Source organism: Patagioenas fasciata, chromosome 20, assembly GCF_037038585.1.
Source record: "Patagioenas fasciata isolate bPatFas1 chromosome 20, bPatFas1.hap1, whole genome shotgun sequence".
NCBI classification, from domain to species: Eukaryota; Metazoa; Chordata; class Aves; order Columbiformes; family Columbidae; genus Patagioenas; species Patagioenas fasciata.
The window spans coordinates 997,483-1,020,045 of NC_092539.1; the positions used below are offsets into that span (position 1 = coordinate 997,483).

Below are 22,563 nucleotides of genomic sequence, written 5' to 3' on the forward strand. Positions count from 1 at the left end.
CAGGCTCTGTGTCTGAAGGTAACGTGGGGATTCCACTTGATGAGACAGTTTGGACCTCTAATAATGCTGCCACAAATGATCAGAGCATGGGGCACAGCAACAGCGAAGTAAAACAGAGGTGCTGCTCCCTGTTACAATGAACAGGGACCGGAGGAAAAAACAGGTGGGGAAACAAAATCAAATATGCTCTGCGCACTTAACTTTGCCTGGATACACAGAGTTTTAATTCTGTGTCAGCCATGGATCATGTACAGACTGAAACCTCTGTGTGGAGGGTTGCAAAGCGACTCTGGGCTGCAGAGCACTGGAGCACGAGCTGTGCGGCATTCCTGCCGCTGGCCTCAGCTGACCTCGCGCTTTCTGTCTCCCAGTGCCTCAGTTTCCCCATCTACACAGTAAGCTCTGCTTTTTGCAAATGGCCACGGGCAGGCAGGACGAGGGGAGCTGTCTGCACTTAGCAAAAACTGTGGGTTTTCTGGTTCATTTCCTCTATAAATACAACATGGGAGGGGAAAGGCATCCAAAATTTGCAGAGCAGAGGCAGACAGGCTGGGACAGCCAGGCAAGCGCTTTCCATCAGACTGTGGAAAGTGGCTGATCCGGGAAAGAGCCTGCGAAGCAGCCGGAGTCCCAGACCTGAGAGCAGGCAGGGGCCGAGCGCAGGGGTGGAGCTGACACGGTGGGTTCTGTTGGGTATAAAAGGCGTACGCGGGTCAATGCCAACCGCAGCGCCTGGGACGTGGCCGAGGGGACAGCAGAGAGCGGAGAGCAGTGCCAGCCATGGGAGCAGCAGCCCCAGCCCTCCTGGTCCTGCTCAGCCTGACAGCAGCTGTTTGTGATGCCCAGAACACCTGCCCAGGTGAGTGCGGCGCAAATCCTGCCACCCTGAGACAGCCTGTTTCATCTCCTCCATAACACAAGGAGCTTGGGGTGGAGGGGGATGGGGAAATATATGATTTTTTCCTTCTGTGCTTTTTAAAATTCATCTGAATGTGGGAGAAGGGTAAGGGGAGGGGGCTGAAATCTCAGCAGCCACTTCACAGAACTGCTGACTCCAACCAAAGGTGTAGCATCCTCCCCCACTCATCAGTGGGATCTCCAGGAACAGGCTGTCCCAGTTAAGATTTTCCATCTTGGTTACAGGTTTTTATACAAGGTGCCTTGGCCCAGTTACTAAAACATGCAGAGCAATACAAAGGGTGAGTCAGGTGCTTGCTAGGTGCCAGGCACCCGGCAACTCGGGCGCGCTGCACAGTGCAGCTCTCTGCCTGTGCTCCTCGGGAAGGCCGTAGGAGAGATTTCAAATTGATCTGCTGTCCAGAAATTAGGTAGAACCTTTACTGTCCACAGATCCATCAATGTCACTTACTCTGCTGTCAATACCCCCAAGGCATCTCTCTGCTTTTGTTTTATGAAGTACATTTGTCATGCATGTAATGCCATAAATAACAGCCTTCTCTCCCACTGAACTCCCTGGAAGACAGAAAGATTTAGTGACTAGCTCGTTTAATATGGGAGATCCTCAACGCTATCTGTTAACCCACACACCAACTCCAAACTCCCACTCTCATTCATTTTGTTTGCACTGTTCCTGAACCCCAGAAGGTTTGGTTTCCTCTCCAAGACATTTCAGAGCCCTAATAATCTCCACAAAGTCTGTCTCCATTTCCCTCAGATGTGAAAATAGTGGGGCTGGGTGACGCCGACCGGCTCGCCGTTCTCCAAGGATGCCCAGGGATCCCAGGCGCCTCTGGCCCAAAAGGAGAACCGGGTCTCCCAGGGACAAAAGGTGAGGCCACAAAAGCCAGCGGTGATCACTGCAACGTGAGATGGCTTTGCTGCTTTGGGCGAGGGGAGCAGGCAGAGGCCGAGGCTGGAGTGGCGGCCGGCCCGGCTCTGGCTCCTGTGAGCAGCTGGAAAGTCACATAGGAGTGGAAAACACCGCATCTAGAGATGTGCTGGTGTAAGTGGAGTCGCCTTTTTTCCCCTGAGTTCTGTCACAAGTCTGAAATGGTCTTGGGGTGTGAAGTGTCATAACTGATTTGGTTTTTTCTGCAGTAAAAATATCTAGTTATTTTCTGGATCACTATTTAACAGTCTGGGTGGGAGGTCGTGATGCTCCTGCATGTCTGCTGGGACCAGTACGGGAACTGTGCTGGCACTCGCCACAGTAAGCAAAGGAGATGGGGGGGTCCTTCAGGGTTTTAATGCCAGTCCATGGAGGAGGGGACTCACATTAGCAGACAGAGCAGATCCACCACTGCAAAATCCATGGACTGGCTCCAAACTGTACAAAACTCATAGGAAATCATACGTGAACTGCAAATTAGGACTTAAGACTGGCAGTACCAGTGTAGCGTAGCTTCAATAGCAGAAAAAGACTAAGATATGTTGCAAGATAGAACCTGATTAACAAAACCAAGTGTCCTTGTTCCTGTGAAAGCCAAGGCCCAGCTGCCTGTGCTTCTGTATCATCTCCCCTCGGGTCAGTTTGAAATGTGTGCACACAAACTGAGTCTTTCCTTGCAGGAGAAATGGGAGCACAGGGACTCCCTGGAAAAGCAGGACCACCTGGTATAAAAGGTAATGCATGACATATTCAGCCCTAATCCATAAATCTACCCAAGTTCAGGACATGCATTGGAAGACTGGGTCCGCAGAGATGAGCTATAGAGCTGGCCATAGTCCAAGAAACAGCCCTGAAGTAGGAAAGCAAGATTTGGGAGCATGAATCTTACATGAGGTGAGGACTAGAAACAGTGTCCTTGAATTGCACCACATCACAGAGAAAGAAACTACTCTTCTTCTCAAAGTTCCCCACTGGCCCTTACTAGCCTCCTAAAATCAGACGCTTCCCCATTCCCCACTCCCTCCCTAACCTGCCTCCACCACAACAAACCTGCCCAAGTGCCCCCTCTCTGAGGAGCTTTGGTGCTCCGGCCACGATGCTGAGCGCTGGCGCACAGACACGATGCTGAGCGCTGCCAGTTGCCCCCAGGCTGGGACTCAACCTGCAGTGGATCCCGTTTGACCAGAAGAATGGGGTCAAACCACCAGGAAACAGCTGGCAGAGGGTGAAGCATGGAGGGAAGGTTTGTTTGTTTTTGCAATGGGATGAGCCCCTGAAAAGAGCAAGGTGTCTGCTGAGAAATCGGCTTTCACTCCATCCAGGCTGTGCTTAAGGCCTTTAGCAGGATCTGTGTGCTGCAGACACTAGGAGCGTGTCTCTCTAAATAAAGCAGTTCCCACCACAGGGTGGCACCGAGGGACTGGGCACTGGTGCACTGACTGGCTGGGAAAACAGCCCCTTTGCATGCTGCACATATCGCTGTTTCCTGGCCAAAAGCACTTGAGACCTCAGCTGAAACCCCAGCCTGGGATGGATGAACCACTGAAAAAGCAGCTGTTGCCCAAAGTCTCACAGGTACCTGACTGAAAACAGAAAGGCCCCACAAGATATTACTGAGGTGGAGCTGTGGATCCCCCACACGCTCCAGCAGACGGAGCAGTATTGCAGTATTTCTCTCTCCTCGTGTTCTGCTCTTCCTGCTATTCCCAGAGACGCTGCCGGTCCAGAGTAGCTGGGCTGGGACACCCAGCACAGCGCTAGGGTTTCGCTCCAGCACCTCCTGTGCATTTGGGTCATATGGAGGCGGCCAGTTGGGGACCCGCAGTAATTCATTCACATTCAGCATTTTCCTCTTGTCTTTTGCAGGAGCAGCTGGAGAGCCTGGCTTCCCAGGACTAAAAGGTAAATCATGCTGGGCTGAATTTAGCATAGGAGCTGGTTTAGACTCTTCCAGCCTGTGCTGTCCTGGAACAACCCACCAGGTGGGAGCAGCTATGGAGAAACAGAAGTGCCACAGCCGGGGCTGTTTGGTGACAGTTGTGCCTCACCACAGGCTCAGCCCCAGCCGGGTGGGGTGAACAGCCCGTCTCCAAAGCAGCTGCTCAGCAATGGGGCTGCCCCAGGCTGGGGTGCCTGATCTGCTGCCCAGCACCCGCAGCTACAGAAACCGCAGGGCTTCACGTGCCCCAGCCTTAGGGAACAGCCAGATTTGGGCACACCAGAGGAACGTGTCCCTCTATCAGCACTAGCAATAGGGTAGGGGGAAAACAAGGTGGTTTTTTTTTTCCTGATGCCATCATCCTGCACGGAAGGGTCACTGTCACCCTTCACTGAGCACTGCCTGCACTGCAGCTTCCCCCACTGCAGCTGGGGGCCAAGAGCTGCTGATCTGGTGGCTACTTTGGCACATTTGCTCCAGCTGTCACAGCTGCTCCCAAATTACTGAGTAAAACCCTCTGCCAGCACCAATCATTCCCATCTTGGGCTTCTGACCCTGCCTTCCCATGGGTGCGTTTCCTCTTCCTTCCCACACCCGTATTCTTCTGTGCCATGTGTCCCAGCCCAATGGGATTGACTGGCACTAAACAGTGGTACCCAACTCCATGGGCTGGCCAGCAGCAGGCAGCCAGGTCCAGAAGAGACATGTCTGGTGTCAGCCTTGCTGTTTGGACCTCCCAGTCAGGGGAAAATATATCATGCCATGTCCAACAGCCCAAGAGAGTCAAGGCTGATGCTCGCTGTGCATCTCTGATGTGTCCCACTCCTCTGGCAGCCTGCTGTGTGACCTGGAGAGCTGGCCCCAGTGACCGAGGGTGCTGGGTGTCACAGCTCTGATCACGGGAGGCTGAGACTTGAGTTCCCACCTGCACAGATGTGCTTTTGATGGGATGGTGGGTCTCATCTGTCAGGCTCGGGGATGGCCAGAGCAGAACATATATTGACTTACCCTTTTTGCCAGGTCTCTCTGTGCCTCTGTTGTGCGTGGAGATGAGCTGAATACTCACTCTAACATCACAGCCCTCTACCAACCAGCAGGATCTGTCTCGAAATGCAAATGATGCTAAGTGCTGGAGGAGGGGAGGGCAGGGTTTAGAAAGGTGAAGAGGAATTGATGGTGTTGTTTGTCCAACAGGAACGAAAGGAGAGCCTGGATTTCCAGAAACATGGGGTGAGTTTCGGTCCTTCATGCCACCATTGGCTTTGCACAGCAGATGATGGGGAGTCCCTGTGCCAGGAGTGGGGTCAGGGCAGCAGTAAAGACAAGTGGAGGAAGGAGTAAGGAAATATCACTGTTAACCCATTTGCTTCTCACATCCACATGTAGCTTCTGTAAGCTGGGATGTCTGATGGGGACCATTCCAGTCAATCTTTTGGCATTTGTGAATCTGAGCTTCTGTCATCAGGTGTGGGTTTTGGAAGGAAAAATAAATGTATACCTAATACATATGTATATATTCAAAAGTGCCGTCTGTCCAATCCACAGAGGATGATCTGAGCACTGTTTTCTGTATTACAGGTAGGTGTATTTCTGTGTCACCACTCCTTTGCTGCCAACCACCCACACACTGTCTGTGCCCACCACAGAGCCCAGACAAATGCCTGGATCATGCGTTTGTCATCTTGCTCAGAGCAGCTCCATTAGCCAGACCTGCAAAAGAGTCATTGCAGAGGAGAGGAGTCTGAGCACCTTAGACCATCTCGTAGAAGTTGCCCATCTCCCCTGTGACACCCGGATGAGGTGCAGGGGGTTTGGCTCCCGGGAGGTGTGCGCCAGGGTCCTGCAGCGCAAAGCACTGGTGGGAGGATGAACAGCTTAACGCCTCCAGCTCAGGGCATGAGGCTGCTGCCCTCCCTGGGTGCAGTGAGCACGTTATAACTCTTCCCGCTTGATCTCTTTCCCTGCTTTGCACAGAAGCCAGGAACTGCCAAGAACTATCGGGTAAGGGGAAGATCCTGAGCGGCTGGTACACCATCTACCCCCAAGGCTGTAATGCCACTACTGTTTTCTGCGACATGGACACGGATGGTGGAGGATGGATCGTGAGTAGGATGAGGAGAGGGAGGTTTCTATGTCCCTGCACTTGTTTTTATTAAGACTGCAATGGATGGCATCAAAATAGAAACAAAAAGGGAGGAAAACACACACTGAGGGACAGCTGAGGTTCACGTCAGCAAGCCTGAGAGAATCCCTGTGGACGCAGGGAATGGAACTCTCCTGTGAGCTGTGTCTGGAAGCAGGCTGGGCACCACTGCCGGCCTCCATCTGCAAACCATCTCCTCCCCATTTCCATGGTCAGGCGGAGGAGGTCTGTGAGCAAGGGATTCCCCTGGGCTTTGGTCCCCAGAGATCCACAGGAGTGTCCTGACACAGGGGGAGCATTTGCTGTGGTGGGGCTGTGCCACCTGGGTGCTTCAGGTGGTTTTTTGGGGGTGGGTGGCCTGGCAGGGCTGAGTCTCTCCTTTCCTCAGGTTTTCCAGAGGCGCTGGGATGGGTCCGTGAACTTCTTGCGAGACTGGGATTCATACAAACGAGGCTTTGGCAGCCAGCTGACAGAGTTCTGGCTGGGGAACGACAACATCCACTTCCTCACCTCGCTGGGTAAGTTCTGCCTCTGTCCTGGGACGGGACCCTGGGAATCCAACCCCTGTACCACACGCGGTCATTAAAGGACTTTGAACTTGTCACATCCATCTGAGGCCCTCAACTCTTAATCCCAAATAACATGGACCTTAAAAAAGGGAAAAACTAGAAGCCAGGGAAGAGAATGAGCTGTCTGCATGACCTGTGCTGGAGATGGACCAACATATCTTCCTACCAGGACTGGTTGTGATGGAGCCACCTTGTTCACACAGCCTTGGACTCACAGTTGTGTGCAGGACTCCTGGGTGTGTAGCTCTCAGTGCCCATCACCACCCAACACTGGATCAGAAAAGGTGTTTCACAACAAAGCTATCAAAGGTACAGGAGGTTCTGCAGGAATTGCAAATAAATCATAATGTCTCAAGTAGTGGAAGCTCCTCACAAGTTAGCTCAGGGCTCCTAAAACCCTTCACCCTGAAATCCAGATGAGTACTCACTGTCAGCCCCGCACCACCACTGTCCCACTTCTCTTCTAGGACCCTGTGAGCTCCGCATTGACCTGAGAGACTTCGAAAACAACTACTATTTTGCCAAGTACGCTTCATTCAGAGTTTTAGGAGAGTCTGAGAAATACAAACTGGTTCTAGGAGACTTCCTTGGTGGAAATGCCGGTAAGTTAGCAGCAGCTCAATGGGAAAGGCTGTTTTCTGGAGCATGTCAGAAGTGTTCAGCATTTCTAGTGCAGAGCTATATCATGCAAACTCCTTGTACCATCTACATTTTGGGTCAATTTTTTAAAACTGGCCATGGTACTCCAGGTGGTAAAAGTGACCTCTGGGTGCAGGGAAGGACAGGGAAACTCGTCACCCACAGAAATGTGACCCAGAGCATTATCTACAAGCTCAGCCACATGATTTAGCAGCAAACATGGAGCCTGGTCCTGAGCAGCAGCTCATCCAGGGTAACCTTCCCAACAGTTCTGCAGCAGCTGGACCAAGTTCTGCTTTCGGTTACATTACAAGGAAATACTTGCCCATGAGGTCGGGCATTTCCAGAGCTGGGGTGCTGTTCAGTACTCGCAGCATCAGCACTGCATCCTCTTCATGCTTGATGCTTTGCTCTTCTTTGAAAAGCAAAAAATCCCCTGCAAAATCCAGTACCTTTCATGCAGGAATGAGTGAAACCAACACCTAAGAGCAGAACTCTGGGTTTATCTGGCTTTGTACATAGCAACTCTGTCTAATAGTCCAGAGCTCAGTTTGTCTGCAGAGAACCTGAGTGGTGCAAGACAAGTGACACCTGTGTAACTGCGAGGACAATCTGGCTCATTTGGTTGACATCGGTAAGTTCTCAGTGTGTTTTAGCAGTCCCGGCAGAGCTCAGGGTATTCCTTGTCTCCAGGACCAAGGAAGAAACTGAGCCAGTCAAGAGAATAGCAGGATTTACAAAATCTGCATTGCAACCAGCAAGACCTACTGATGCCCTGCAGTGGTGCAAAGACACGTTAGGTTCCCTTTTGTACCCTCTACTGCAGTAACTGTGAACATGTACTCTCTGCAGGAGACTCCTTATCATACCACAAGGACATGCCATTTTCAACAACAGACCAGGACAACGACATGAGCTCCTTTAACTGTGCCACAGAATACAAGGGAGCGTGGTGGTACAACGACTGCCACTACTCCAACCTGAACGGGATGTACTGGCTGGGTGCTCACGGGAGCTATGCTGATGGCATGAACTGGAAGACCGGCAAAGAATACCATTACTCCTATAAGCGAACAGAAATGAAATTCAGGCCAGTGTAACATGGCAAGAGGGTGTGTGACGAGTACCAACAGGAACCATTCAACAGCCAAGAGAAGACAATGTTATTCAAGGGCAAAATTGCACCAGGAAGGATATTACAGGGTGTGCCTTCAGCCTCGAGCAGACTTTTAGAGACCAGAAGAGATTGTTGCTGGTTTGACCTCCTGTAAGCACCAGACTCACCCTGGACTATCTCCAGCAGCCCCACAGATGCTGACTGAACCCGAGCATCTTTTTCTGAAAAGTGTGTTACCTTGGCTTAAAGACCAGGTGATAGGGGAGCTACTGCATCTCAGTAAAGCTCTCAGATATTGTTACCTTAAATGGTAATTACTGGTAATTTTCAGTCCAGTCCAGGTATTTGAAGCCTGCAGTGTTCTTGCAGCCTCTTTTTCTCTTGGACCCAAGAGCCATCTGAAGTGAACTGAATTCCTGACCCCTGGTCTCTCCCTGAAGGCTGTGATGGAGCCAAAATGTAGACCAGCGTGAACAGGAGTGAGCTTCCAGCACAGGGTTGTCAGCACTGCCGCCTCCTCACCTTCCCACTGCCTCACACAACGTGTGCTCCAGGACCTCCGGTGTGACCTCAGCTCCTGGGCCCACAGCAGCACTGCCCAGCACTTCCCACCATGACACCTGCAGCTGGACTCAGAGCAGCTCCAGCCAGGGCACATTTCTAGATCTCAGTCTTCAGCTGCTGCAGACAAGGAGCTGGCACAAGGCAGTCTGTCCAGCAACGTGTGGGAACAAGACACTGCAGCAGTAACAAGTCAGGCCTTGCACAGCTGGACATCGTGTAGCATTTGAAGATGGGCTGTCTGCTGGCAGGTGGAGGCAGTTCATCCACTCTGTATGATGTTTTAGCAGAACTGGTTAAAGGATCTCTTCTTCCTGGACACTGCTCCTGGCCTCCTCCTCCCCACAGCTGACACAGATGAGCAGAGCCTAATGATAACTCCTCACCGCAGGGACAGACCACAGTCGGTGGATGCAGAGTATTTATTTGTGTTATGTTCCTAATGGTCCAGGTTTACCGCACTGCTTATTGCACAGATGTGCAGCAAGGGCAGGTCCAACAGTGAATCCAAACCTTGTGAGTTGGAAAAGCAAAGAGGCCACTCACCCAGCACACCATGGCAGGTCAACAACGTGCTAAGAAATAATTGTGAGGTTTTGCACCTCTCTATTCACTAGGTGCTCACTTCCCCTTTTCAGGTACCATGAGAAAGTGCATCTGAGCAGAGAAGTCCCATAGTCACTCATCCATCTGCAGGAGCTCTGTGTTGTTTTTATCCTGCTCCCAATCAGAATGATGTGCCCTCAGCAAGAGCAGGACCAGGGTCCCGCAGCATCCAGTTCTGTCTCATCCAATCAGCCGGTCACGCTGTTGTCCACAAGCAGCTTCTCAGAGAGGCCCAAGCATGCCACAGACCCACAGACACCTCTGCAGAGACACACGAGCTAGTGCGACATCCCCAGCTTTAACCCAGCTAAAAGTGATGACTCTCCTTTCTCTGCTCCCCGCTATCCTCTCCTCTCACTACACAGAGGATTTCAACATTTAAATTTCATCTGTGAAGAACACCAATGTTAAAGGGATTCAGAGAACATCAAGAACAGCTTACCCAAGCTCATCTAGGCAATATGCCCAGACAGCCACCTGACTCCATAGAGGGAATACTCAGGTACGACGAGCCAACACCAGTGCTAGGCAAGGTGTTTTGGACCTGGCTGCAGATGTAAATTCTCTTGTGTCCCCTAGGCTGGCGCAGTAAGCCACACACTGGCACTGCATCTCATCCAGCACAAATCCCACCCATTTTCTCGCTAAGGGTCCCTGGAAAAAAAGCAGGATAGCCCCGATCAATCTGTGACTGATTCTGGCCACTGCTCAAGGCTTTTCCTCTGTGTCCTGGAAAGCTCAGGGATCGGGTTTCCATTTTGTGTTTGAAAACCCTCTCCTACTCATTAGCAAATCTGGAAAGGGCCAGCTCTGAAGCCTAAAAATTACAATGTCCCTGGAGTTTCTCCAGACATTTCCCTTGCTGCAAATAACAGCAAGTGAGGCTGGAGGAGTCACCAGAGGAGCAGAGGGCCAGGCTATGGGGCATGGGGAGAGGACCTGGTTTCTGCCGTATCAGGGAGCCAGACACATGATGAGAAACTGGCTTGTTGATTCATAGTCATCTGAAAGCCAAAGCAGGGACAAACTTGTCCTCTCTGGCCAGCCTCCTGGCCAGATCAAGGCTCCCTCTGGTGATTCCCCGCCTGTACTGTCTGGGACATGGGAAGATCAGCAGTCCACACCACCCATGGCATTACTGCCAGCCTCCAAGGGCTGCATGGACGTTCTTTCTGGGGAGGAACACAGGACTTTGGCCACACACAAGTGCCCAGAGAATTCACAGCTGTAAATCTGAAAGCTGACTGACTTCAAGAAACCGGACTTCAGAAGGAAAGATCTTTGTACCTAACACTGATGACTATCCTGTGAGGAGCTCAGAGAACTGAGCCTCAGTGCTGCCCTATGATTTGTGTTTGGATGTGGCAGACCCAGTGGTCCCGGTCTCGTGAACGCCCTCCTCCAGTTTCTGAGGTGTCTGTGCAACAGGGTTGCATCTGAAGAGTAACGAATGCCATGTACAAGCCAGCACAAACCAAACTGCAGCCGGGGAAGTGAAATAATTTCACTGCAGTTTGGTCCTTTTGGCTTACGGGCTGCTGGGGTGGAAAAGATGAATCCAACACCCTTCGCACTGTGCTTGTGCTGCTGCTGTTTCCTTGTGCCCACCCAACCGAAGTGAAGGGATTGACTTAAGACACCAGCTGTCCCTGCCACAAAATGAGGCACGGGTGGGCAATGGACTCAAAATACCACTTTTCATAGGTAATACTCTTCTGTAAATTACTTTTGATTAGAGGTTTATTATGCCAGCTATGCTGATAGAGCAAAGTTGTTCATTTAGTTGTGTTCCATGCCTATACTTGGAAAACAGGGAATTACAGCAGCACCACTCAGCAGACCCAGGATGATGAAACACAGCAGCCAGGGCTGATGTGGAAAAGAACCAATAGACTTTATTTCCAAATGGCATTTATAAAAACAAACAAACAAAGATACAATGGAGGACACAAGAGTGCACGGCCTGTGGGGTGCAGCATGGCCAGGTCCATGCTGTTGGCATCTGCCAAGCAAGTGGTCTACAGACAGAAGAGAGGCAGACAAAGCAGCTCCTGGTCAGGTCCAGCAAAGGCAAACCTGCTGCACGGCCCAGACCCTCCACCCACCATCAGAGTTGCTTCAGTTCAGTGCCAGGACTCTGAGACATGAAATTCAACCACTGACCTCAGCTTTGCATGAGACTGGTGTTGGGAAGCCCAGCACAGGGGCTTGTTCCTGGGCGGCATCTCAGCAGGTTTCCCATGCTTGCCTCCCCCTCCAGCTCTTAACAGTGAAGGGAAACTCTTCACCCAAGAGATGCACCAGACAAATTCCCAGACCTCTTCTGTTCTCTGCAGACTCCCAACATTGCTGCCACCTGCCCCTACAGCAGGAACTTCTAGCAAAGACCTGACAGCCTTCATTCTCCTGTGATCCAGCATGTGGCCTCAGCATGAAAGTGGACGGGGCACACAACAAGCCCAGAAGAAACACAGTTCTGATCCATCACAGCTCAGACCATGCTGGCTAATGCCATCCTCTGTGCAGAAAATACCCACCCCCTCTGGATCTGTTTAATCCTTAAGCAGCCTTCTTACACCCCGGCAGATAAATAAAACCAAAATATCTTTCTTCACCACAGCATCACTGAAGTACGCACAACTCTAGATACATCCTACTGTGTCCCAGCCCCATGGTTGTTGCTCTGCTTGACCAGAGTCAGATGTCCAGCTGGGGAAGGACCAGCCCTGTCTGCAGTGGGGCACCAGCAGTACCAGCCGTGCTGCTCCTGGGAATGGGGTGGCCAGGAGAGGAGCAGCCCTGCAGGGAAGTGACCTGGAACAAGACACCTTCACCCCGTAACAGGCTATTGGAGGGATCACTCTTCCTTTAGTCTACTCCTGTGCGGGGGTGCAGAAGAACAAACTCCAGCTTGGCAGACCAGGCAGCACGGGGAAGGCTGGTGAAAGGTTTTGTGAAAGCAATCCATCTAGCCAGGGACTGAGCCAAGGTGGACGGCTTCATCCATAGTGACCTTTGGAAAAGGTTTCATATTCTTAACACTTCGGGTGTTCGGACACACTGTTGGATTCCTCATTCTCAAGACTCTTCCTGTATGGATGAAGAGCCCAGAGGAGCCTGGGAAGCCTTGTGAGGTTGCAGTTGGCTCCTCAGGTCTGTCTTCTGGGCGCCAAACATATACCCTGTGATTTTTGTCCAACACATCTCTGTGATGCTGGTGGTGGCTGCCTCTCACTGAAAACACACACATATATCGATGCCATTTGTTGCAGTTCATTTCACTCCACTGGTATGAAGTCCACCAACTAGTGCAAGGCAAAAAGTGGCCACTCTCTTTCCTCCGGGTTGAAAAGCTTCCCTTATTTTCAGTCTTCTACTTCTCAAGGTTTTGCTTCCCTCATTGGCAGTATCCAGCCAGGATGAAGGGGTCTGCTGGGCAGTTTGCTGTTAAACGGGAGGTTTCTTGTGCAAATAAGTCAGTAACCCACAAATGCACAATGGCACCTCTGGGGAGTGAGGAGCTGCAGATCACAGAATCAGAGACTATGGAATGGTTTGGGTTGGAAGAGACCTCTGGAGATCATCTAGTCCAACCCATCAACCTGACTGCTAAAGCAGGTTTACCAGAGCAGATTGCATGGGATCACATCCAGGCAGGTTTGAATGGCTCAGAGAAGGAGACTCCACACCCGCTCTGGGCAGCCTGGGCCAGGCTCTGGCACCTCCCAGCAGAGAAGTTTCTGCTCATGTTCAGATGGAGCCTCCTGTGTTTCAGTCTGTGCCTGTTGCCCCTCACCCTGGTGCTGGGCACCACTGAACAGAGTCTGGTCCATCCTGACACCCACCCTGAGATATTGATCCATTGATCAGATCCCTCTCAGCTTCTCCAGCTGAACAGCCCCAGCTCTCTCAGTGTCTCCTCATGTGAAAGATGCTCCAGACCCCTCAGCATCTTTGTGTCCCTCTGCTGGACTCTCCAGTGATTCCTTGTCCTTCTTAAACTGGGGAGCCCAGAACTGGACACAACTCCAGATGTGGCCTCACCAGGGCCTCACGTGCCCCAGGTACCATTGGCCCCCTCGGCCACAAGGCCACATTGCTGACCCATGGCCACCCTGTTGTCCACCAGGACTCCCAGGTCCTTCTCTGCAGAGCTGCTTTCAGCAGGTCCACCCCTCACCTCTGCTGCTGCCTGGGGTTGTTCCTCCCCAGTGCAGGACTCTACACTTGCCCTTGTTGAATCCCACCAGGTTCTTCTCTGCCCACTCCTCCAGCCCATCCAGGTCTCGCTGGATGGCAGCACAGCCTTCTGGTGCATCAACCATTCCTCCCAGTTTGGGATCATCCGCAAACTTGCTGAGGGTGCACTCAGTCTCTTCATCCAAGTCACTAATGAGGAGGTTGATCAAGACTGGGCCCAGCAGGGACCCCTGGGGAAGCCCACTAACTACAGACCTTCAACCAGACTCTGCACCGTCGATCACAGCCCTCTGAGCTCTGCCATCCAGACAGTTCACGATCCATCTCACTGTCCATTCGTCCAACCCACAGTTCCTGAGCTTGCCTGTGACGATGTTGTGGGACACAGTGTCCAAAGCCTTGCTCAAGTCAAGGCTGACAACACCCACTGCTCTCCCCTCCCCTCCCCAGTCAGCCATGCCATCACAGAAGGCTGTCAGGTTGGTCAAGCGTGTTTTCCTCCTGGTGCATCCATGCTGACTACTCCTGGAAACCATCTCTTCCTCCATGTGCTTGGAGATGACATCCAGAATGAGTTGTTTCACCACCTTCCCAGGGATGGAGGTGAGGCTGACTGGCCTGTAGCTTCCTGGGTCATCCTTCTTGCCCTTTTTGAAGACTGGAGTGACACTGACTTTCTTCCAGTCCTCAGGCACCTCTCCTGTTCTCCATGACCTTTCAAAGATGATGGAGAGCAGCTCAGTACAATGCTTCCAAGAGGTGTGCTGAGCTCACTACCATGGTGCCATTTATTGCATCTCATGCCAGGTACCATTTCCTTATGATCCCTGGTGAAAATTCACCATGTTCCTCCACTATGCCTGTGTCCCAGCACACCACTGACATCCCTCTGTGCAGGCGCCACAGCACAAAGACATTGGGCTATATATGACACCAAATTACAGCTCCAAGAGCTTGAGATGGGGCCCTCAGGCAGGCCTACCCCTGTATGGGAGAAAAGCCATGGACTGAAGGCCCATTGGGCTGAACACTGCACAAATACTTTTTGTTGGACAGATGAACAATCTGTGCTCCAAGAGCTTACAGTCTACAGGAACAAAGCCACAGCCCCACCACTATACAGACATTACACCTATTTACACCCACAAACATTTTGGTCCCAGCAGAAAATGTCTTTCAGATCAATGGTTTAGCAATCAGCTGATCTGGGCACAGGCACTTGAGTGCTCATCTTTTTCTCTTAACTTGCAATGCAGACCATTTCTAGCTATTATTCTTTCCACCACGCGCTTGGATCTGCAGCCCCAGCACCCTCCTCTGGCCCACAGAAGGAAACATGGCGTCAAACCCAAGTCCTTTCCTGGAAGCCTGAGCCTTGGGGCCTGCACAGGTGTCCCACATCACTGAGAAGGTGCTGGGTCAGGCAGAGAAGTGTGTGAGATGCTGGATGATGCTGGACCCAGGTCTGCCTCGTCTCGGCCTCACAAGCTGCTGGCAGTGTGCTCATCTTTGAGCCCGGTTGAGTGTGGCAGGGAGAAATCCAGACTGCTGTGATGCTGGGACATGCGTCTGACAAAGCTTTTTGGAGGGGGGATATTAGTCAGTTAGTTTGCCCCACAATAAGGCACACCGACCCGTCGCCTCGCCCGTGCAGGCTGGCACCCCTCGGTGGCCCCAGCAGACTCTGAAATCTTGCTGGCTGCCTCTGAGTGCGGGTGCACCCAGCGCAATGCCAGGAGACCCAGCCAGAGCCCTCACAGAGCACACCTGCCCTACACGGCTGCCAGACCGTGCCTTAAGGCTTTGAAATATGAGGTGACTCTGAGGCCTCTCCTTCACACTGCACAGACTCCAGCCCCCAAGAGGCGATTCCCCTAGGCCATGAGGATGGAGAAGGGAAGACCCTGGGTCTGGGGGGCATGGGGAAGCAGGAGAGCATGATGTTTCTGTCAGGGATTTGGAAAGCATCCGCAAGGGAATTCAGGTGCCTCCAGAATCATTTGCTTTCAACAAGTAAACAGACAAAGGTTGCTCAGCATCCTAATTATGTCTGTTAAAAATCTTACCTAGGAAAAAGATACCCTTGCTAAGTCCCTTCTTCATTTTAACCATGTTTTCCATCCAAGAAATCAAATACCGAGACCATGATTAAATAAACACGAGTGCATGGTTTAGCTTTTCCCTTCCCCGCTTTCCTTCTTCACTCCTGATCCCCCAGGTAGTTCATTTACAGTTTGAGTGATTCTCTGCCCAGCCTCCCAGGAGGCAGGCAGCTCAGCCTGAAAGCTGATTGTCCCTCCAAGGCTCCAGGCTCTCCGCCACATCCTCCAGCTCCTCCAGGATTTCGGAGAAAGACGGTCTCTTAAATGCTTCTACCTGGAATGAGAAGGGAAAGCTGAAGAGGACACCCCAGACAGGAGGCGGGTGCTCTGCAGCAGCTCTGCTGGGTCCCCAAGGCTGAGCAACAGTATCCATCCATCGTTATCACTGGTCCGGGTCACACACCTGCTGGTGGAACCTTCTGCCACCACCCCTTGGTGATCCAGGCCCAGGCTGCGGCAACCGAGCAGCCACAGGACAGGTCCCATGGTGCGGTGCAGCTCAAGCACAGGCAGCGAGATGCTGAAAACAACCCTGACGTACCCAACCTGGACAGAGTGTGGGAACCGCTCATCTGAGAACCCACCCAAATGGTGCAGGGGCAGGTGCTGTGCAGGGAAAGGCTGCAGGAAGGAACCAGGAGGGAGGTGTATCAATCCCTGAGCCTTTTCCTGACAGTCAGGATCTGACTGTCTTGCCTCCCTGATGCAGCTCATCCTCAGTGAACTGTGATCCCCCAGCCCTCTCATTCCCATCGGGGTGTGCCCAAAATGAGGGACACGGCCCGGGGCACCACCACCTCGCACCCCCACCGTGCCCTCCTGGGGCTGCCCCCAAGGGCCATTTCTGGCAGAAGCTCGTTATTCTATCAGCTTGCATTAGGAAGCCACCATCAGATATACAAGACCTGAACACACATAAATGTAAGACGGCTGCTCACATGAATCATTCCTCTGATTCAGGGCAAGTTATTCAGAAATCCTTGAGACCCATGCAAGGATTTAATTCCATTTACTGCCTTGAACAATTAGGTGCATTATGATCACCCACCTCCTCCACTCTGCCTGATTACTGCCTTTGTTTTCTCTTCCTTTCAGAGATTAACTTGGATCCTTGTTTTCTCTCTGCTTGGCCTCCCGAGGCCTTGGGCAGCATGGGGAGGCCCCCTGGTTTTCACCATTACCTTTCAAGACAGGTTGAAGAGCTGTGCTCTGATGGTATCTGTGACACCAAAGCTGCTGGCAGTGAGGCAGTGCCCTCCAGACAGGATCAGTGGGTGCCCCTGCCTGCAGCCTGGCTTAGGGAGGGACTGGACACGACCACCAACCTGCGTCCCACTCCGGGGTTGACATGCAAGGGAACAGGCAGGACCTTGGGATGTTCTGAGCTGTAATACACAAACTAAACACTTCGCCTAGGGGCAAAACAGTTTGGTGGATGGAAGATCTCATCACTTCACAGCTGAAGTGGCAGAGCCACTCATTTGCAGCCAGCATGTCTATGTGCTTGCACCAAGAGCAGCTCTCCAGGGTTCACAAAAATTTTGGTCTCTGTCACACAAGTGTGATGCAAATCCAACAAAACAAACAGACACACACATACACAAAACAACAAACAAACAAAGAAAAACATTAGCAAGAATCTCACCCGACAGCAGCTGGCAGCGAGGTCCACCAGCCGCTTGGGGCATTCACTGATCATCCCTTGGAAGGCAGCAACATCCAAGCCATAATCCTGTGAGGAATGAGAAAAAATATGCAGGAAAGACTTCAGCTATAAATTCCTTTAAAACCTCTTCATCCTCTTCAAGATGTTAATGCACAAAATGCTCAGTGTTTAAAGCTTTTAGGATCTCCATAACAGGTATTTTACTGACAGCTATGCAAAATTACTGGGGCAAGATGAGCTCTGGTAGGACTGCACAGACGGTGAACCATCAGCAGAGCTGTGGGACTGCAGCACCGTCTGCCTGCTCTGTGCTCTCCCCGTGGGGCACCACGCGTCCTCCTGAAAAAGCTCAGACTAAGGCAATAAGAGACTCAAAGGCAGAGACCAGTGGAGGAACCATCACCAGGTGCTGAGGACAGGAACGCAGATAATCTGGTGTTGCAGCAGCAACTGAGGGTCACAGGGGTCCAGCCAGCAGTTTCCATAACTACAGCTTCATCCCTTCAGACTTCAAAGCCTCTGATATGTAATCCTCCTTCATCTTGTGAACACGCATGGAGAGTTAGCTCCTGTTCAGTCTCACAGGAACATGGAACAATCTCTGGTCACTGCAGGTTCTTTGCATTGCTCCTTGGAAAGCAGCAATTTGCTGTTTTCCTGATGGATTTTTCATCTCTGTTCAGGACAAACTTTCCCTTCCCACTTTGTGGAAGGGAAATGTTGCAACTACCAAAACAAAAAAGGCCATGTTTTCAGGGAAGACCACTGCTTCCACATGAACTGTGTACTAACTGCAACATATTTGAAAATAAATGTTTGTGATGAAAATTGTGTTTAACCTGGCACTTCAATGGAGAAGCTGAAATGTCAAAGTGAAATGAAATATTTGGAACTGAGATCTTTAAACAGAAGCACTTCCTCTCAAATAGGGTAGAAACTATAGATGCACTGAACTCTTGTGTACTGAAAAGCTAGAGATTGGATTTTCCCATGGAAAAACCGCGAGAAACCTGAGTGGGAACACATACACGTGTGTACAGACCTGTCTGGTCCAGAGAGAAGCCACAATCTGGTACCATGGAGAAAACACCTTTAGATTTGGCTGCAGGAACTGTTACCTTAGTCCTGGGAAGCACTTCAGGGTCAGCTGGGATCCTGCCCAGGGTTTCACAGAGGACAATGCCAAAGGAAAACACATCCACCTGCAGAAGGGGTGGGAGAGCGGGAGCGGGGACAGGGCACGCACAGAAGTAAAGCATGAGAAAGGGGAGTACCAGTGACAAGGTCTTTCCATTAGTTATGCAAAAGCCCACCAAAAAAGACCATTGGAGATGGAGGCAGCAAACTCCTAAACTCCTTCTGGGCTCTGAACCCCCTGAGAAACACCGCAGCCGCACTTGGACTCCAGTCCCACCTTCAGGAAGTCTGGCCCTGTGCTCTTGTTCAGCGTGTCTGGTGCTGCTACCACAGCTCTGGTACCACCTGCCACAGCCTCACTGGGCTGTAACTCATCAAACTTCTTCCACAGAGAGACTTCACTGTGTTTGCCCACGGCAGCAATCCATTTCTCTGAAAGTTTAACTTAACAAGGCCACAGAAGGAACTTCTGAGTGGAACACTATTAAGCAAAGGTCTGGCTAGCAGGGCAATGTTCCCTGGGGAAGGAGAGAAGACCTCTTCTGCTGTTGGGACATGTCACCAGCAAGCAGAGGAGATATCTCGCTCACTCAGAGCTCTGAGGCTGAGCAAGGAGCTGAGCAGCAGTGCCATACCTTCCGGTCATAGGGCTCTCCCCGAAGCATCTCAGGAGCCATCCAGAAAGCAGAGCCCACCAGAGACAGCTTCCTCTCCACATCCTTCACAGGCAGCTCCGTCACCTCCCTGGCCAGCCCGAAGTCCGTCACCAGCGCCTCGCGGCTCCGCGGAGTCAGGCGAATGAGGCAGTTCTGAAAGGAGCCCACGGGGCACGGCATGAGATGCCCGGTGAGGAGGAAAGGGCCTGGACACTTCACTGAGCAGCATCTCCCCAGCCCTCAGCCCCACCTTGCTGTTACAGCTCTCCCCTGCATCCTGGCAGCACATGGAGTGTGCAGGGCTCATTAGGGATGGACCAATCACATCTGAAGCCAGGAAAAGTCCTTTGAAGATGCTGCTCAATGAACATGATGATCCACATCCTTTTATCTGAAAGAGACTCGAAAGGTGCCTGTCGACTTTGTTCACCTGTCAGCCAAAGGCAGCAGGATCACAGCCGCAGCCCTTCTCACTGCCCGTGGCCACACACCTCTAACATGGTTTTCTGGAGAAATTCCCATGAAATTATCTTAAGGTTTCTGAAAACTCCAGCAATTTCAGCCTGTTCAGTTCCCCAGGATTTCATCCTTAGCATCTGTTCCCAGGGCTTTCCCTTCACTTCAAGTGAGCACATACATCCTTCTCTATCTTCAGCCATCGTCACTGCAAGCTTCCTGGGTTTCCCCGGAGAAGGATGAACCTCCCTCAGGACCGAACCACCACAGTGACACAGAAGGGAGCGGCAGGGACCTTCAGCACTTTCCACAAGCAGATCTGGAAAGCTCCTGAGCTCATCAGTCACCAACAAATAGGAAATTACATCTCACCTGGCTTACGAGCATAGTGGCCAAGAAACCTGCGCGCAGAGTGAACCAGTTTCTTGCCTTGTCCTTGCCTGGTGTTTGCAATTTCATGGTTAGTAACTGAGCCAAGTAAACAGTTTGAGATTACAAAGGTGAGTTTCATTCTGGTGCTGATGTCTCTCAAGACCGTAATGCTTGACTGGCTTCCCCACTGTCAACCTTCATCAATATTTCAAGCTTCTCTTAAAAAGCTCACAAAGCACCAACAAAAATGGCTGATAAGAGATACACCATGACCTATCCTGCATCAACTGCAAGGACTTGCAGGCTCCAATTTCACAAATCACCAAGCCAGCCTCCGGTGTCCCCTGATACACATAAGGTCCAGGCTGGTGGCAAATCCCTCAGCTCCCGTTCCCTGTGATATCATGGACATGCTGCATCTCTAGCTGAGGTTTGGATAGTTTTGCCCAAGAGAGATCAACAAAGCACAGTCTCCCCATGTTCCTACTGCCACACCAGTGGCAGAGGAAGAGCCACGTCAAAGCCTGTCCCCATGGACAAACCTGAGAGTGCAAAGCCCCAGCTGCCGTTCCTGCCCCATCAAGCAGCAAGAGCCCAGGCCGAGGAACGCAGCCTTCCAGCCAGAGGGCCAGTATGCCCGGAACATGATGTGCCTTTGGGCCTCCAGGTGCCAGTCGTCACAGCTGGCACACTGGCAGGGTGTGAAACCCATGGAGGTGACCATCCTAAAATAGGTGACCTGGACCCTCTGGATCAAGGAGGAACAACTTCTCTGCCCTTGAGTTAGGAGACACTCATCTACCGAGCTCTGCTGGGGCTCTGCAAACAGACAGGGACCATCTCACACAGCAGTTGCTCCAGAGCCCATGATCAGCTCCTGGTAGCAACAACGTCCTTCTTGCTGTGAGCAGGAAAGGAAGCCTCTAAATGTGGCAGAGCTTCTCCTGCAATGATAGGCAAAGAAAACCATGTGCAATACTGCACGCATTTCCATGTGGTTTCTTTTCTGACAACAACAGCCCTTGGAGCAATAAACTTTTCTCTCTGTCTGGGTTTCCTGCTTGGCAAGTTTCCTTGACTGCACAGGGATTAACATGGAGAAGAGGATCAGTGCGAGGCCTGAGGTCTCCTGGTTACAGCCGTAAGGGGTCCTTGTACGGTCCCATAGCACAGTTGCCTTCAGCAGCGTCATGGTTTAAGGTCTGGGGTGCCATCCCCTTTTCAGCTGCCTACCTTGGAGTTGAGATCTCGGTGGTAGATATTCTTGGAGTGCAGGTAGATCATTCCTCTGGTGATGTCTGACGCTAAGTCCACTTTTTCCTTCCACATCAAAGCAATGTCTTTGCAGGCCAGGAGCTCCTCCAGGCAACCCCCATTCACATACTGTGAAGAGAGACATAAAGCAGGTGGCTGTGCAGCTGGGCACAGGGTCCCCTGCAGCTTCCCGGGTACTGAACCTCCCTCGCCAACCCCGGAGCCCCTCTGCTGGGATGGAGGTTGGGAATTACACCTCCCACGGGGCACCTGTGTGCGGTACGGTAAAACACCCCTCCTGGCGCAGCTCATCACTGCTGGCCTCTGGGCTTTGCCCCGCTGAGGGACAGCGGTGTAAGCCAGCGATGTTCCTCACTCAGAGGCACTGAACTAGAGGCAGAAAGCCTGGCAGCGGCTCAGTGGATGTGTTCTGTCACCGGCAGCGCAGGAGCAAGGTGACACCTCGCCGCTATCAGCCCAGGCTTTTCCATTAGACCACATCACCATCCCAGAATCACCATGGAGGTCCTCCCACTCTCCATCTACTTTACTTTTGTGCTGGTTTGACTGAAAATGGGTTAATTTTCTTTGTGCAGTTAGAAACCTTTCTTTTCCATAGCCAGCACGGTCATTCTTTGGACTTAGTTTGAGAACAAGAGATACCAGCCCAGCACAGAGTTAATGTGTTTAATTGCTCTGGTCTGAGAGCCACGGACACTCTGAGCTGTGCCCACAGGTGTGAGGCAGCGAGGAAGGGGATGGACGGACAGAGCTGGACTGACAGCGGACTCAGCAGTGACCGCGTTCCAGCCCATTGGCGTCAGGCTCCAGATTTAAGAGTGGGGCCTTCTGGTTTCTCATCCCCTTTTCTCTTGCTCGTCTGCTCTGCTCACTCTCTCTCTGGGGCGCAGCCAGGGGAGTGCTTGGTGTGGGACGTTTAGTTTGTTCTTTTGCCATTTTGTAGAGGCCTCTGAGCCTTTCTGCCTTTTTCCTCCCTTTTCTCTCTCCAGGATCGGCTGTGGGACCAGGTGCCATTTTCTGGCACTGGCTGCTCAGTGTGTTCATGAGGAACTGCCCTGAGCTGCCCTGAGTATCTTTTATTTCTCTTTTTTATATATATATCTGTATATATATATATATATATATATATATTTACCAGCAGTGTATTAGTATTTTGTTTTTTTATTAAACCGTGTTTATCTCAATCCAATTTTCTCCCTTCCCTTTCAATTCTCTCCCCTGTTGGGGGCTGGGAAGGGGGTCAGTGAGCAGCTATGGTGGTTTTATTGCCAGCTCA

The 22,563-nt window shown here is 51.6% G+C and overlaps 2 protein-coding genes across 9 annotated transcripts in view; one reads left to right on the top strand and one right to left on the bottom strand.

Annotated features, from left to right (window-relative positions):
* The first annotated feature begins 780 nt into the window (after positions 1 to 780).
* LOC136110505 (ficolin-1-like) lies at positions 781 to 8,515 on the top strand. The gene is made up of 9 exons (XM_065853973.2): positions 781 to 859; positions 1,676 to 1,789; positions 2,530 to 2,583; positions 3,716 to 3,751; positions 4,983 to 5,018; positions 5,763 to 5,890; positions 6,320 to 6,449; positions 6,968 to 7,102; positions 7,992 to 8,515. The coding sequence occupies exons 1-9, from the start codon at positions 781 to 783 to the stop codon at positions 8,237 to 8,239; spliced, it is 960 nt and encodes a 319-aa protein (XP_065710045.2). The 3' UTR covers positions 8,240 to 8,515.
* A 2,778-nt stretch (positions 8,516 to 11,293) lies between these two features.
* Positions 11,294 to 22,563, bottom strand: part of LOC136110288 (dual specificity testis-specific protein kinase 1-like) — a 45,920-nt gene continuing 34,650 nt past the window's right edge. For 6 of the 8 annotated variants that reach the window (XM_071817453.1, XM_071817452.1, XM_071817451.1 and 3 more), the window contains 6 exons: positions 21,246 to 21,395; positions 19,435 to 19,575; positions 19,164 to 19,337; positions 18,510 to 18,593; positions 17,371 to 17,457; positions 11,294 to 15,999 (listed from right to left, as the gene is read on the bottom strand). In XM_071817453.1, coding sequence (XP_071673554.1) covers positions 15,898 to 15,999; positions 17,371 to 17,457; positions 18,510 to 18,593; positions 19,164 to 19,337; positions 19,435 to 19,575; positions 21,246 to 21,395 — 738 coding nt within the window. In that variant the 3' untranslated portion in view covers positions 11,294 to 15,897. The remainder of the gene's footprint in view (positions 16,000 to 17,370; positions 17,458 to 18,509; positions 18,594 to 19,163; positions 19,338 to 19,434; positions 19,576 to 21,245; positions 21,396 to 22,563) is intronic. The other 2 variants (XM_065853503.2, XM_065853501.2) reach the window with 1 other exon arrangement.